This window comes from Myotis davidii, unplaced genomic scaffold (assembly GCF_000327345.1).
Source record: "Myotis davidii unplaced genomic scaffold, ASM32734v1 scaffold205, whole genome shotgun sequence".
Lineage (NCBI taxonomy): Eukaryota > Metazoa > Chordata > Mammalia > Chiroptera > Vespertilionidae > Myotis > Myotis davidii.
The window spans coordinates 7871850-7888497 of NW_006297573.1; the positions used below are offsets into that span (position 1 = coordinate 7871850).

At 35.3% G+C, this 16648-nt stretch overlaps 1 protein-coding gene across 1 annotated transcript; it reads right to left on the bottom strand.

Moving 5' to 3' along the window:
* Positions 1-1426: 1426 nt before the first annotated feature.
* Positions 1427-11231, bottom strand: RERGL (RERG/RAS-like). Its single transcript, XM_006773272.1, has 5 exons — positions 11132-11231; positions 9975-10031; positions 6125-6198; positions 4671-4819; positions 1427-2008 (listed from the first exon to the last, which is right to left on the bottom strand). The coding sequence occupies exons 1-5, from the start codon at positions 11181-11183 to the stop codon at positions 1726-1728; spliced, it is 615 nt and encodes a 204-aa protein (XP_006773335.1). The 5' UTR covers positions 11184-11231; the 3' UTR covers positions 1427-1725.
* Positions 11232-16648: the final 5417 nt, after the last annotated feature.

Sequence of the window (16648 nt, forward strand, 5' to 3'; positions counted from 1 at the left end):
TGCTGTGCTTATGTAATGGACTCCTGATAACACAACCTTGGTGGCAGGGATGGAAGCAATGCATGAGTCCACAATATGGACTTTGCCTCAATACAGCTCATGGAGCATGCCACTTCTAAGTTTCCAACCAGCCAATAGTATCAAAATGGAGCCTCAACCCTGGCTATGACAGTGAATGCATAACAGGAAGGGTTCAATGCTGTCATCAGACCCTGTTGTTCCAGGATTCTATCATCTGCATTGAGGACTACAGTTCAGTGGCAGCCTTCCTATTGTCAACTCTAACCTGGAGAGCACAGTCATTGTTAAGCTTCTCAGGGTTGCCTGTGCCCCTCACCAGTGCATTCCTCACTTCAAAGTTCCCTTGAATTGTCCCAAAGAACCCAGTCAAATGATGGGTGCTTAGTCGAACTTACCATATCAAGTCTAACTCCTCCATCTTCGTGAGCATTATGAATAGCTTTGTATACCACCACACAAAGTTCTTTTATTTGCACCACATTTATTCTAGCATATCATCAAGGTTAGACTTCTAATGAACAGCAAAGCTATAGAAATGAGCCCTAGGTGTTGGTCCTAAAGATTTGAATCATGACTCATAGTGAGTAACACCAAGTCAATCAATGAATTCCTTCCTACCCACCCTAATATTCTGAGTCACCCTACCCCCACTCCTATAGAATCACCCTCTACTCAAGATCTTCCACCCTTTTCCCCAGGATACTGATGCTACATGGTAACCAATTATGTAGTAGATTGTACTCCCACTTTGACTTCTCTAATACTTAACCAATACTTAACTTGAATTTTCAGCAATTTGGCTAAAATTCGTAGTAGGTGGCAAGTTTAGCAAAGGCAGGAACAACGGCAATAAAGTCCGTGAGGTAGTTGGTTGACTTCAGAAGGAAATTCAAAGTAATCTGGGAAGGCCTAAAATGTTTGTATCTAATGCAATATTTCTTTCAAGGCAGTAAGTCCTTAAAGGTTATATATTTACCAATTAGTTCTTACTTTTTTTCTTTCCTTATCATATATGATTCCTAAATGAACTACAAAAGACAAATCTTTTTATCTCCAAAGGATCTTAGCTATATAAGCTAATTTCTCTGTTATAATTGCCCTTGTTAGCATAGCATACAAAGCAAAGCAGAGATTTTTCAACATCAGACCAACTACAAACTAGGTACTTATAGGCAAAACATTGAACTTCTTAAAGCCTAAGTTATAAGTACTATGTGTGTATTATCAAGTAACTCAATGGATTATCATGAAGACATTTTAAAAATTAAATTCATGTATTTTTATTAAATAGGTCATGAAGTTTCACAGGTATATAAATTAAGTCCTACAAAATATGAAATAAATGAATATAACCATATGTTTATTCTAAAGAAATACATAAAATAAAGGCAAACAGGACTGTAGAATGGCAGTTTAATAAAATTACAGAAGCAATGTTCATTTGCAAGGCAAACTGTATAGTAATCCACCAATAATTTATACTGAAGGTGATTTTGTGTAATAAAGAGAAGTTTAAGTGTGAAGCAGAGTGTACAAAATACGAACAACCAAAAAGGCAAACTATATATTGAAAAACACAGCTGTGGTTCATATTCAATCACTTCATATCTCTAAAATATTTTTTAAATTGCAAACAAAGGTTATATTCAATTAGCATATGAATGAAACTCTCTGATATAATAAACCCTCAAGATCACATGTCTACTAAACAGATTTCCTTCTCTTTCCAAATACATTATTGATCAATTTGGCCATTGATCTAGATCCACTGGATCTTCTCTTTTCTTTGAGTTTGAAGTTTGTCAAGACGTCCTTGATAATTCTGATAAACATCATTTCTACCTCCAAAGACTGCTCTGCTGCAGACAGTTCACAGAACTGGCACCGGTTATCCAGTGCCAGTTTTTGCCCTTCTTTCCAGCCAACCTCTCGCACATGGCAGAGATCTTGCTTGTTACCAACCAAAAGCACTGCTGATTCCACAACTCTGAAATACAGATACACAATTTTTTGGCAAGAGTGTTTTAAAAATTATTTTTTAATTAGAGGCCCAGTGCACAAAAATTAGTGCACTCAGATGGGGTATCCCTCAGCCTGGCCTGCGCCCTCTGGCAGCGTGGGAGCCCTCGGGGATGTCCACCTGCTGGCTTAGGCCCACTCCCCTGGGGAGCGGGGCTAAACCTTCATTCAGACATCCTTAGTGCTGCTGTGGAGGTGGGAGAGGCTCCCACCACTGCCACTGCTCTGGCCAGCAGTAAGCTGACTTCTGGCTGAGCGGCTCTCTCCCTGTGGAAGTGCACTGACCACCGGTGGGCAGCTCCTGCATTGAGCATCTCCACCCTGGTGGTCAGTGAGCATCATAGTGACTGGTCATCCCACCGTTCGGTCTATTTGCGTATTACTTTTTATTATACAGGATTAAGTAAGTTTATGTAAACAAGAATTATGGACCAAAACAGACAAAAAATAGTATGTGTTATTTATGGTCATGTGCATTTGACACATATCCCCATGTATGTACAATTATTGTACAATTACTTCAGATAGAATGTAGTAAATGACACAGAAGCAGTTAGGCTCTTAAAGCATACGATTTGAAGTGACACAAAGTTATTCTTGAATTATGGTTCTGTTTACTAATGAGGCATAATTACTATTTTTCCAATTTTCATTTTCCTTATATGTGAAAAATAGTAAAATAGTCATGATCACACAGAATTCTCATTGAAATTAAATGAAATAATGTATATAAAAATAACTAGCACAGTGACAAGCAATAAAAGATGCTTAATAAATATCACTTTTCTTTTTCTTATCATTTGAAAGAGGACTAACTCTTTATTAAAGAGCTACTGTGATTGGACAATGTAGATATATAATAAGGTATAATATTATCCAGTACCCATTGCTGTTTATTCTTTGTTAATATCCAATATCACATAATAAAGAAAAAATTTCACAATCTCATGACCTTGTACAATTTTTCTGTTTATTTAAGAAATATATATCCTTGTTAAGTATATGTCTTTGGCAAATATCAGTGTATCCTCGTTTGTTACAACAGAACATTTTTAAAACAGAGTTTTGTTTAAAGAACATGGTAAGATTACTAGTTCATAAGTGGTGAGAAACTCTGCCAGGATATCTACTGTAGGAAAGAACTGAATAAATGCAGTAATCAACTCTATCTGAAAAGATATTGTCCTCAGATTCCACTAAGAGTTAGTTTCATTCATATGGCAGTGTGAGCCATGAGGGGAAAAGCTCTGTATGCATTGGATTTTTGAGGGTATTATTAATAATAACTTTTTCCACATAGTTCAGAAAATTATTGTAAAGAATTAATGGGGAATTGTAAAATATTTTGAAGGTGGGTCACAAATATGGGATGTAATTTTAATAAAACAATGTCATGTTGATTTTCTAGTCTATACAGATTGAAAATACTCTACAAATTATTTAGTCAGGACATTAAGAAGATTGTCTGGAAATGTTAAAGAAAGTTGTTTTTTGTATTTTTTTTTTTGTATTCTTGAGTGCTTACTTCAAATTGGAGGAATATCAAAGGATTATTATCTCTGTCCTTTACCTAAGTCATGATGCTTACATATAAAACATTTCATTCTTGAAACAATGATGTTTAAAGAAACCACACAGTAATATTATTGGAAATCAGAGCTGTGGGGTACCCTAGTAACATCACATACTTTTCTCCTAAAAATGCTTCCATCAGTTTTATTATCAGAAAAATTAGGTCTTAGAGATTAAAGGATTTACCTAAGGTCAATCAGATATAGCAAGAATTTCCGCCAACTGACTCCAGGGAAATATCCTTTATCAATTATTATCTGATGGTTTCTTGATAGTGGGCATTTAAAATAGATATAAAAATCACTAGTATTGTGCTTTTTTTGCTTCTCAGTTTAGAATGTTATTTTAGATTAAGGGCAAATTTGCTTAAGAGCACACAGAAACCTTTACATCAGCATTTTGAATAAAAATAAACATTTTTTAATGGGAAAGGCTATACAACAAAAAAATTAAAGTAGGTAATTTATATGTTTAAACTTATATCTACTAATGCAATAAGGTAAAGTTATGTCTTTCTTCACAGTTACTTTTTTGTCAAGACAATTAATTGGCAATTGTTGTTTAGCTATTTATTTTAGTAGGTGAAATGAAGAAAAATGTATTCTCATACTTAGAATTTGTATAGGTTTCATTATGCTGTCTATTTTGCTTTGATAGATTGAACAACCAAATGACTAGAAATTGGATGACAAATGTAATAAATCTGGATTTATTTAGTATCCTTAACATTTTTGTGGGAATAAAAAGAAAAGGTTGGAAAGCGAACTATCTTGTGTACAAAGGACCATTATTTTGCAAGTGAGTGTCATGTTAACAATAGAAGCTGTCTTGTAAAATAGCCATTTATTCAGGGCAAGTAACTGTTTATGTCAGCCAGGATATAAAGTATTCTCATCTTAGTCCTTTTACTACATGTATAACTCCTGTGGAATGGAAGGTGAATTGTTCAGGGCTGTTAAATTTTGTAATTGGAAGGCTGTATTAAACTCTTCCTAATGATGCTTACAGCTCTATGATGATTTACTAAAAAGAAAGGAGAGGAATGAGAAATGTCTTACCTTTTACAATGACTAGTTTGTGGCTCCCGAATTCTGTAGATCAGTGCTTTTGCAAAAGCAAATGAAGACCTGTCACTGATGTCATATACAATAACAAATCCATCTGCCCAATGCAGCTCACTTGTGAGGGAAAATTTTGCTTTCTGTGGCTGCAAACAAACCAAGCACATTGAATGTGGTGGAATCTGACACCTGTATTTACACTTTATAATTAATTAATGAAGACACATTTCATTTAGAAGAGAATTCAATAAGGCAAACACTGGTATTTTCTAAAATGTAGTTTATTTCCTCATCATTCTCTTTGATTAAAAGTCTGTAAAATATAATCTATCATAAAGTCATATCTACATCATTTTACAACTTTTCTCTAAGAAAATATCTCCAACTTTCTTTGAAAAATTGATAAGCTGTAGTTGTCTTTCAAATAAATGTCCACATGTAATTTTGAAAAGATATAATATTTTCTATCTATATTAATAAATAGAGAACCTATTGATTTGGGTGCTATATTTAAATCAGGAAAAAAAGATAAGGTTTAGCTCAAGTGATTTAAGGTAGATTTTCATCAAGTAAAATAATCTGTCCCATGGAGTTGTTTTGAAATCTTGAATTGCTGTTATTTATATAATACTATTTTCACTTTTTTTTGTATTTGATTAAACAAAGAAGTTTATATTCAAAATCTATTTTATGCTCGATCAACAGTGGTTAGTCACAAAGGAAACAGTGAACATATAAACTTGAATGATAAGCCATTAAACTATTAACTTCTAACAGCTACATTTGTGACCTGATAGAAATCCTACATAATAAAAGTCTAATATGCTAAGTGCCCAGTCGTCTGGTTGTCCATTCAACCAATCAAAGCATAATATGCTAATGATATGCTAAGGCCGCTCAACTGCTCGCTATGATGTGCACTGACCACCAGGGGGCAGACAGTCAACTTGCTGCTGGGGTCCGGCCAATCGGGACTGAGCGAGATGGGCCAGACATGCCCTGGAGCCCTTCCACAGTCCCTCCCTGGCTGGCCAACCTCCTGCATCCCTCCCTGGCCCCAATCATGCACCAGTGGGGTCCCTTGGTCTGGTCTGTATCCTCTCACAATCCGGGACCCCTCGGGGGATGTTAGAGAGCCAGTTTTGGCCTGATCCTGCAGACCTAGCCAAGGGACCCCACTGGTGCATGAATTTGTGCACCAGGCCTCTAGTATATTAAATATCCAGCCTAATATTTGTATTTTAAAGATATTTATAATATGATAGTTTAATCTTACTTTACAGAGAAGCTAGATAATGAAATTCATAACACTAAAAATAATCTCTTAAATTTTTGATAATTAAGATAAAAAAAGAAAATTTAGTTTGAAGACTGGCAACTTTATACTGACTCTTATACAATCTTCTTCAAATAATGATTGAAAAAATAAAAGAGTATGTTGTTTTACTTACTTGAGAACAAGGGTCGTATATTTCTAGATTCAGTTGCTTCCCTTCCAAACACAAATGCTTATTATAGATGGATTCTGCAAAATATGCATATGTTCATTGTCAGTATGGAAATACTCCAGAATAAAAAAAATGGACCTATATTTGGATTACAGTGTTGAAAATTCAAGCTGTCATATTTTAATAGAATTTTACAGTGGCTTTCATTTATCGCATGTATTTGTTGCATTTGTTCATATACTAGTATGTTTCTCACAAGTGAAATTCGCCAAACCTTCAGCTGCATGCCTTTGTGCTTATATATTTATCTTCCATCCTATTACTATGGATGAATTATCTGTGTTTCTAAGGCCGATCTATTCACTATGAACTAGTCAGCATTTCATCTGACCTAGTAAAAGACATGGCCTCACAAGTTCTACATCTCTCTTGTGCATCATAAATTTTTACTCTTCACTGTATGTGTCATGACAACTGTACTTTTCCTAACTTGACAATCTTTTAGATTTCACAATCTTTTAACCATTGCCCTATTTCTCTGCTGGCCTTTTGGTAAGCATCTATACATTTTGTGTCCACTTTCTCTCCTCCCATGCTCTTCAAATTATTCCAATCAAGCTTTAACTTCAATTACTTAACTCAGACTGTTCTTATCAAGGTCATGGTTTTGGACACAATGGTCAGTTCTGTGCCTTGATTTTACTTGTTCTATCGGCAGCATAAGTAGTTCATCACTTTTGCCTTCATAAAAGGCTTCCTTAACATGTCTTTCAAGGCAACACACTCTTTTGGTTTTTGCATTGTTCCCTATTGCTCCAAATTACTCTTTTTGTTTTATTTGACCTGCCATACATGTCTTCCCACACTCCAAACATGAATCCAGTTTATGGATCTCCTCTCTACCTATTCTCACTTCCTTGACAATTGCATCCAGTCAGATGTTATGTACCAATTATTGCTAATGAATCCAATTTATACCTGTAGCCCAGACCTCTTTCCTGAACTCTAGATAGGAACAACTACTACAATTGAACATCTTCACTTAGATACACAATGGACATCTCCCTGCTAAGACTGCATCTTCCACAATTTTCCTTTTCATTAAATGGCATGTCCTTAACTTTAGTTTCTCAGATTAAGAGCTTTAATATCATCCTTGATTCTTTCTTTCTCTTACATCTCATATTTATTCTGTTAAAAATTCTTTTTTCACTCTACAGTCAAAGTATATTTTGAATTTATCAGCCTCTCATCACCACCATTGCTAACACACTGTCAAAGCCATCATTGTTTGCCTATATTATTACCAAGCCTTCTAACTTACCCCTCTGCTTCATCCCTCACCTTACTCCTTTCTTGTGCCTAATCTATTCTCAACACAGAAGCAAATGTGAGTGAACCTTGTAACCAGATCAAGTTACTTGTCTGATCAAAGTGCTCCAATGGCTCTTCATCTCACTTGGATAAACCAAAACCTTTAAAATGCCTGAGAATGTAGCTGATTATTTAGTCTCCTATTACTTCTATGACCTCAATAGACCTCCCTGGCTCTTGCCTCTAAAATTCTCTCCACTTTAGCTACTCCATCCAGCATTCTGTCCCTCACATTTTCTAGAATGTTCCTGCCTCAGAACTTTGATAATTGTTTCTTCTGCTGGAATGTAATCCCCCAAGTATCTTCATGGTTCAATTTTACCACCTTGATGTCTCTTTACAAATATCTCCTCAGTTGGGTATGACCTGATCACCCTATTAGATATTATCACATACAATATAGGGCCACTACCCCATGCTTTCTTTTTCTTCATAGTTTTCATCATAGTTTATATTTAATGTTTTTTAATTAACTAACCCTTCCCTCCAGAATATAAGTCTTAGGAGAGTTTGGATATTTGTTTCATTTTTATTGTTGTCCATTGCTCTAACCTATTTACCTCTAATAGTACCTGGGACATGGCAGGTGTGTAATAAATATCTATAAGTCTTAGCAGAGTTTTGATATTTGTTTCATTTTTATTGTTGTCCATTGTTACCTCTAAGAGTACCTGGGACATGGCAGGTGTGTAATAAATATTTCTTGAATGAATGAAGGATTTTTTTTTCTGTAACTGTTCCTCTAATGTTTTAATAAATACCCACTTCTCTCCAAAATGGAATACTGACACAAACTCATGACCCATTCTGGCAAACTCTCTATAACTCACAGCAGGTAGTTGTAGCAGAAATTTGGTGAGCCAACCTCAAAAAGTTATGAATGAGTTTTAAAATCATTATGTTACATTTAATGAAATTAATATAGTTTCATTAAACCTTAAAATATGTTTTCAGACAATGCCTTCTAAACTTCACTTAAGTTTACTACTGTGAACCATAAAATTTTCTTCTAGACATTTTGTTTTTTAAAGTCCACCTCAAAACTCAACAACAGCCAGCAGGAGTCATCATCTCTTAACTTTTTAGAATTTTATTATTTCTCCTTCTAGTCTTTATTTACAAGATGGAATCATTTTTTCGCTAGTTTGTTTTCATACAGTGCTCACCTTTTGCTCATTCAGTGATCTTTACAAAATGTCTCTAGGTCTCATATTCTTAGTAGGGATGTAACAACCAGAAATGTGTATACTTTGTTTATAAACTATATCTTATAAGAGATTAAGGTGGTATTTTTTTCATTATCGGGGCTATTGTTTTGGGGTGTTGTTTTATTTATGTTTGGCTTTGTAGTTCTGGAACATTCTCTCATGTCTGACTGCTAGCTTATGTGTTATGTTGACCTTTTTGACTGAGATTGCTGACCTGAGAAATAAAACAATGAGAATTTCTGTTTCTATATATTTCTTCTTTCTATAACCAGTTTCAAGCACTTGTCCTAAGATGCTCACAGTGTCATATGTACTGAAATGCTATAATGTATATGTAGAAAACAACACAATGCAATACTTTCTAAAGTTATTCTCTAAAATACTCTAAAAGTGATATCTCATAATTGAATGCTAAAAGTTTTTGTTTATATTTATTTCTCATGGAAAAACACACTTGTTATCATAATTTCCTTTTACTCTAAATAAGTATTATTGAACATAATAATTATTTTCTATTTTTCCCAATTTTCACACTCCTTATAAATCTGTCATTCTTTTTAAATTAAAAGCCAACACATTTTCCCCATACAGTCAATCAGGTAAGATATTAGTACAATTATGTTGATTAATTGCTGAGCCAAAATTATACTCAAACCTCTGGCAACATTTCCCATTTTATTAGTTCTCCACCATGATATTTCCCATATGTCATGTTAATCCTGATCAAAATAATAAAATTATATCATGTTACCCTGACATCTGTTTTAGAATTTCTCTGAAACTTACATAAGCAACCTAGATAATTAGATGTGATCTTTAATCAAGACATAATTTTCCTGATATTTTCACAGTTTTGCAATAAAAATAAAGCTTATTTTGAAGTTACTTGTGCTTTTATAATTAATTTGCCCTTCTCTTTCAACAGATGCTGATTTAATTTCAAAACTGTTTCATAGCTTACAAAAATATTCATACTCACTTGCTCTACAATATTTTTTTTGAGGGGGTGTGGATCTCAGTTTTAATGTTTTGCTAATTTTAAACTGAAACCAAGTGACTTTCTAATGCATCTCAGTTAACATGAAATTAGATGAATTTTATCAGTTCGAACATACTTATTTTGGCATTTCTAACCAGAATCTGTGAGAAAAAAAATAAGTTGCTTTAAAGTATAAAAATTAAAGTTTCCATTAAAATTATTTTCTGATCTTAATTATTATTTAATTGTGATATGAAATTTTAGGGTGAAAAAGGCTAACGTAGAGACTTACCAAAATTAGAAGCATATTCTCCGATAAATCGCTTGGTTAGAAATCTCACTGTAAGGGCTGAAAAACAAAAAAGCAGGATTGATGGTCATTTCTATTTTAGGATACAGATAATTTAGTTATGCACATAGCGGTTTATCTTTCAGCTCAAAAATGACCAAGCATCAGGAAGATCATAAAACTTTACTGAATTCTGGTCTAAATAATAGTCAGCAAGATTTCCACTGTACAACTATCAAGGTTAGGAGGCTAGAAAGAAAGTGATCTTAGAATGTTCTCCACTCAAATCACTGTGCAATTAATTCACAAATGCAAACATACAAGGCAATTTACCTTTCCTAACAGAAATGGATTTCTCATTATATCTGAGATGCAAGAATTATAACATATCTTTGTTTTCTTTATCAAATGAAATGTGGTTCTAAGGTGCTACATGCTCATAATGACAAGGGCAATATCAAACAATTGCAGTTGCTTAAGGATAGAGAGACTTCAAAATACAGGAACTAGAAAAAGGGCCCATAGCGTTGGTTTATCTCATTAAAGTGCCTGGGTTTGGGCAATTATGATTCCTTAGGCTCAGGAAGCTCTATTGCTGGCATCCTCGTAACAATAATGTTAGTAAAAACAAAACAGAACAAAAAAAGGTGGCTTCTCAAGTCTGGACAAATGTTGCTCACTTCCTAGGCATCTACAAAGCCATGCCCTCCAGAGTTTGTTTTGCTTTGTTCTTTTTTTCCCCCCTGTAATGTGGCATTTAGGAAATGATCCACAGGTTTTAAGGAATGTCGTTTCACCCCTAGTCTAAGGCAGAAGAATCCTTTCATGGCCGTCGTTTGGCCACTGGTGGGTGTGAGAATAGGCGTCTTAGAGTGAGAAGTAAGTGGAATAGATGGAGGGTTTCCTGTTATTCCTATATTCCTATTAATTTAAACATCAGTAAAACAAGAGACAAACTAATAGTTTCAGCAGTTATCTTTCCTAAACTGTCTAAAAATTCTTTAAATATACAGTGAATGGCCTACCTTGCTTATAAAACGAAAACTGCTAATAAAACACAATATGTAGTTATATCATTACATCAAGTTTTATATATACATCAATATATTTCTCACTCTATCTGCACTCTACACCATGCCCGAGGAAATACCGCCACTCACCAGATTTGCCTGTTCCTTCACCACCCAGGACAGCAAGCTTCACATCATTCATGTTGTTTTCTGTTCCGTCTTGGTCAGCCCTGTCTTGTGGAGCAATACTGACTTGAGACAAGTGTGTGTTCTTTAAAAAGTAATGCTGCTCTCATTTTTCTAAGGCTAACTCCACCCCATAATTCCACCATCCAATAATAACTTTAAAAAAATATTTTCCTATGGTAGTTTTGAGCCTATGCCATTAAAAACAATTTGGAGCTACTATTTAGACACGGAGACTTATTAAGCCAACTAGAGGCCCAGTGCATGGATTTATGCACTGTTGGGGTCCCTCAGCCTGGCCTGCACCCTCTCGCAATCTGGGACCCCTGATTGCAGTAGTGCGCAAAGCAGCAGGCGGCCGGGGAGGAGCTTGAGCCCAGGCCAGGCACCGCATTGCTCCCACTCAATCTGGCCTGCTGCACCTGCTGCCACCGCCACCGCTCAGTAGGGCTGCTGTGGAGGGGGGAGAGGCTTGCCACTGCGGCAGCTGAGCTCCCCAGCCGTGAGCCTGGTGTCTGGCACCCATCAGTGAGCTGAGAGGTGCTCCTGCTGTGGGAGTGCACTGACCACTAGGGGGCAGCTCCTTCATTGAGCGTCTGCCCCCTGGTGGTCAGTGCGCATCATAGCTACCGGTTGAACAGTCAAGTGGTCAACTTGTCACTTAGGCTTTTATATATCTAGGTAGTTAAAAACTTAACAGAATTCTAGCTCTTCATATTCTGTTTTTGTGTACATAGAATCTACCTTCTCCTAGGACCTACAAAAATAATCTCACTTTGTTAAGAAAGTTTTTAGCTCTAGCTGGTTTTGCTCAGTGGACAGAGCATCAGCCTTGAACCAAAGGGTCCTGGGTTTGATTCTGGTCAAGGCCTGTGCAGGAGGCAACCAAAGCCCTGGTCAGGGTGCATGCAGGAGGCAAACAATCGATGTGTTTCTCTCACATCGATGTTTCTCTCTGCCTTTCCCTCTCTCTTCCACTCTCGCTAAAAGATCAATGGAAAAACTAACCTTGGGTGAGAATTTTAACAAAACAAAGAAAGAAAACAAAGAAAGGTTTTAGAGGATGAGTAAACATTTCTATAAATTTACTTAGATGTAATCAGTTTTGCTTTTTCCATTAATACCTGAGTCTTTATTTCCTTGCATCTCTTCTGTGAAAGTCAGTCATGAAAAGAAAATGGCTACCTCAATGAATTCGTTTAGGGTTGACAGTGATATACCAGTATATGAGCCTATGTTTCTGAGTCTCAAATCTCAAGGAGAAATATGGGTACTGCAGTGACGCCCTTCCAATGTCTTTCTTAATAAGAAACTTCTCTCTCTTGTTTTTTCCTTTTGATTTGATGCAAATAGATAATAGTAAGACTTCAGGGGGCAGGGGAAAAGCAATCAGCTTCAGGTTACTTAAAGAGCAATACACAGAAACTTGTCAGGTTTCTTTGTGTAGTACTTTGTAATTAAGGAAAATAAATTTTAAAATTTGGAAGGGGTATTTTGATAAAATTCATCCTTGCTATGAAATAAAGAGGTAAATATAATATGCAAAGTGATGATTCTTTTATACTTCTTTTTATAAATCTTCCCTTCTAATCCAAGCCCACACATTAGTGGCATATCTTTTTCTTTCCCCATTAATATATGTATAAATTTGGCAGTTGAGTAAAGAGTACAACAACAAATAGAAGAATTCAACCATTGTGTACTAAATTTTGAGACTCACTTGATGTAGTTTTAAATCCAGGCTAAGTCAGCGGTCGGCAAACTGCGGCTCGCGAGCCACATGCGGCTCTTTGGCCCCTTGATTGTGGCCACGAAGTTTCAATCTCACTGTACTGCATGCCCGCACGTGATAGTTTGTGGAAGAGCCACACTCAAGGGGCCGCAGTTTGCCGACCACTGGGCTAGGTTGATCACAGAAATAACGTGCTTTTTAAAAATGCATTTATTGAAAAACATTAATTGTCACTTTTTATTAAAATTATTCTGGGTTTATGAGGTCAACAATAAATAGTGAATGTTCTGCCCCAATGGAGTCTATATATCTAATGGGGAGGGGGAGGGATGGAAACAACTAGAATTACAATAAATATTGTCAATATTAAAATAGGGTTGTAAGAGCTGGAAAGAGAAAAGCAGTGGGTAGAAAGGTCTTCAAAAAGTAGATTAAACCCTAGCTTATTTAGCTCAATGGATCGGGTTTCAGCCTGAGACTGAAGGGTCCAAGGTTCAATTCCACCCAAAGGCACATGCTTTGGTTGCTGCCTGCACCACCAGAAGGGGGCATGCAGGAGGCAGCTGGTAGATGATTCACACCATTGATGTTTTGATCTCTCTCTCCCTCTCGCTTCCTCTCTGAAATGAATAAAAGCATATTTTTTTTTTTTAAAAAAAGGAGGTTAAGCTAGAAACAAGTAGGACCTATTAAGAGAGGAAAGAAAAAATGATTGAGGATTAGCAAGATTTGTCTATTCCAAAAGAAGAAACTGATTCTGTAAAGTAAAAAAAGCAAGAGAAAGTATGGCAATTTGTGGGATCAACAAGTTAAGACCTGAAACAACTTAATTTTATCATTTTATTACAAACTATAGAATTTTAAATAAGTTGTTTTATCTTTAATTCACACAAATATATCAAAAGTAATAAGAATGATTTTAAGGAAGTTTACCAGATGATTTGTTCCACTATGGAACTGAGTGTTTTTCTTCTATTTGGAGAAATTCAATTTTTATCTTCTTGAGAATATTCTGATGGAGTTCCTAGGGATTTTATCTACTGACAGGAAGGAAAATCTTAACTTCATAATGTGCATGATTTGAAAACAATATATGAATAGTTGTTATCAAGATACTTCTCTCTTTTACCATATACTCTTATTCCTACTTCCATTTGGAATCCAAAAGTAAATCTAATAAGAAAGTACTCGTGTTGGGATAGCAACCAGAACAGAGAGAAATAATGACTCACATACCTTTCTAAAAAACAAAAGTGCTAATATATTTTTCTGCCCCTAGTAAAGAATGTTAACATATTTAAATTCTGATAGATACATTATTATACCACTGAAAATTTTCTCACATGTCCCTAAAGATACATCTTTTCACAACCAAAACAAAGTTATTTTTGTTGTTTTATTATTTATTGAATGAACAAAAATTTATTGAGTGTCTACTATGGGATTGGCATTAGTCACAATGCTAGAAATGTTTCAGTGAACAGATAAACAATAGTTATAGATTCTGGTCATGAGAGATGGTCATTAACATCCTATCTAATAAAGAGGTAATATGCAAATTGACCATCACTCCAACACACAAGATGGCCACCCCCATGTGGACACAAGATGGCCACCACAAGATGGTCAGCAGGGGAGGGCAGTTGTGGGTGACCAGCCCTGCAGGGGAGGACAGTTAGGGGTGACCAGGCCTGCACAGAAGGGCAGTTAGAGGTGACCAGGCAGGCAAGGGAGGGCAGTTAGGAGCAATCGGACCAGCAGGGGAGCAGTTAGGCATCAATCAGGCTGGCAGGGGAGTGGTTAGAGGATGACCAGGCTGGCAGACAAAGAGGTTAGGGGCAATCAGGCAGGCAAGCAGATGAGCAGTTGGGAGCCAGCAGTCCTGGATTGTGAGAGGGATGTCCGACTGCATGTTTAGGCCCAATCACACCAGGATTGGACCGAAACGGGCAGTCAGGCATCCCTCGAAGGGTCCCAGATTGGAGAGGATGCAGGCTGGGCTGAGAGACACACACACCCATGCACGAATTTCATACACTGGGCCTCTAGTTAAAAATAAGAAACCAATTACATGTCAATTATTCATAGTGTTATAATTTTAGTTGCATAGTTCTATTTCTCTGAATTCAGTTCACCAGTCCTCAGCTAAACTTATTTCCCTATAGTTTATATTAGTGTAGATGCATAATTTCTCCATCAAAAGTTTCAGATACAGAAGGCTGGAGTGATTCAAACAAATCTACAAGGAGGAAGAATATTTGTGTTCAATAATGCTCTTTCAGAACTTTGAAAAGATAAATACTAAACACTCCCAACTGAGTTTCTGTGTCTATCATAATCTGGAGCCGATATAAGAAGTATACATAGACAGGCAGAGAACAAAGAAATACAAAGACCAATATCATTTATAAATATGTATCCCCAGTTCTTAAGTATAATAGTGTGTCAAACCCAGATATATAATTAAAGAACCAAGTATGAGGAGCTAATAGAACTTACAAGATTGTCAAGTTGGTTAAACAACATGAAATGGTAGACTATTTCAACATATTACCAAGATAAAGGAGAAAAACTATATGAACAGCATGGTCCCAAGAGCTTTTTTGAAACTAAACAGCTACTTTAAAAAAAAACAGAATACTTTGTAACCTAAAAATAGGGGGTTTCTTAACTTAAGGTTATGTTTTCAATGTCCAAATACTCTTAATTTTCCTGTAAACACAGGATATTATATCTTACTTTTTTAACATTGAATTGGTACTTCTATGCAACACTTGAGGGAAATAAATAGCACAAATGGAAAAAAGAAGACAAAATGATTACTATCTACAAATGATATTTTTCTTAGCTATATTATATACATTAACATACATAAGACCATTCAGTCATGTGGTCAGATAAAAGATAAATATAACAAAAGCAATAATCCTAAATGATAAAAATCATAGCTTAGTTGGGTGTTTAATACAGTATATAACAGGTAATTTTTAGAAAATGGTTTCCAGGTACACAATATGTAGACCTCTGAGAAACATTATGACATTAGTACCATTACTAACTTCTAACATAATAGAAATACAGCCCTTTTCACAAAAGAAAGGACAGAAAGAATAAAAAGAATGCAAGAAGAATAAAATGAAAAGTAATGTATAACTTTTTAATATGATGAATTCTCTAACTCTTTACTTAAGATTATAAGATGAGGTTTGAATATATAGACAAACAAACAAACAAAAAAAGACCTGATATTGTAATTATGACCAAATTAATCTAAAAGTAAAATCAATGACAATCAAAATCCAAACAATGATAGTTTAATTTAATATGGATAGCCTCTTTTGGAAAATTGAAAATGAAAGAATGAGAAAATTTAGGTAAGATAGTGATACAATACTTTTTAAGAACCAAATCATATTAAAAAATATCTAAATATTATCTTATTAGAACTGGGTTAACATGCTCATTAACAGAATAGATTTTTGCATATAGGAATTGAGTCCACAAAAGTTATTTTATTATAAATATAAAGTTTTTATGTGTGCTGTTTATAAATTGTTCTGATAACATAAGAACAAGTCATAGAATAGTAAGCTATGTCTATACCTCATATCATGCAGGAAAATAAACTATGAATAATAAAAATCTTACCATAAAATTAAACTAGAAAATGGTCAAGTTGATGTATATATGAAAATCTTCTAAATGATCTTGGGGAAACTCTTCCTAAGCAAGAAACAAATGCAAACGCA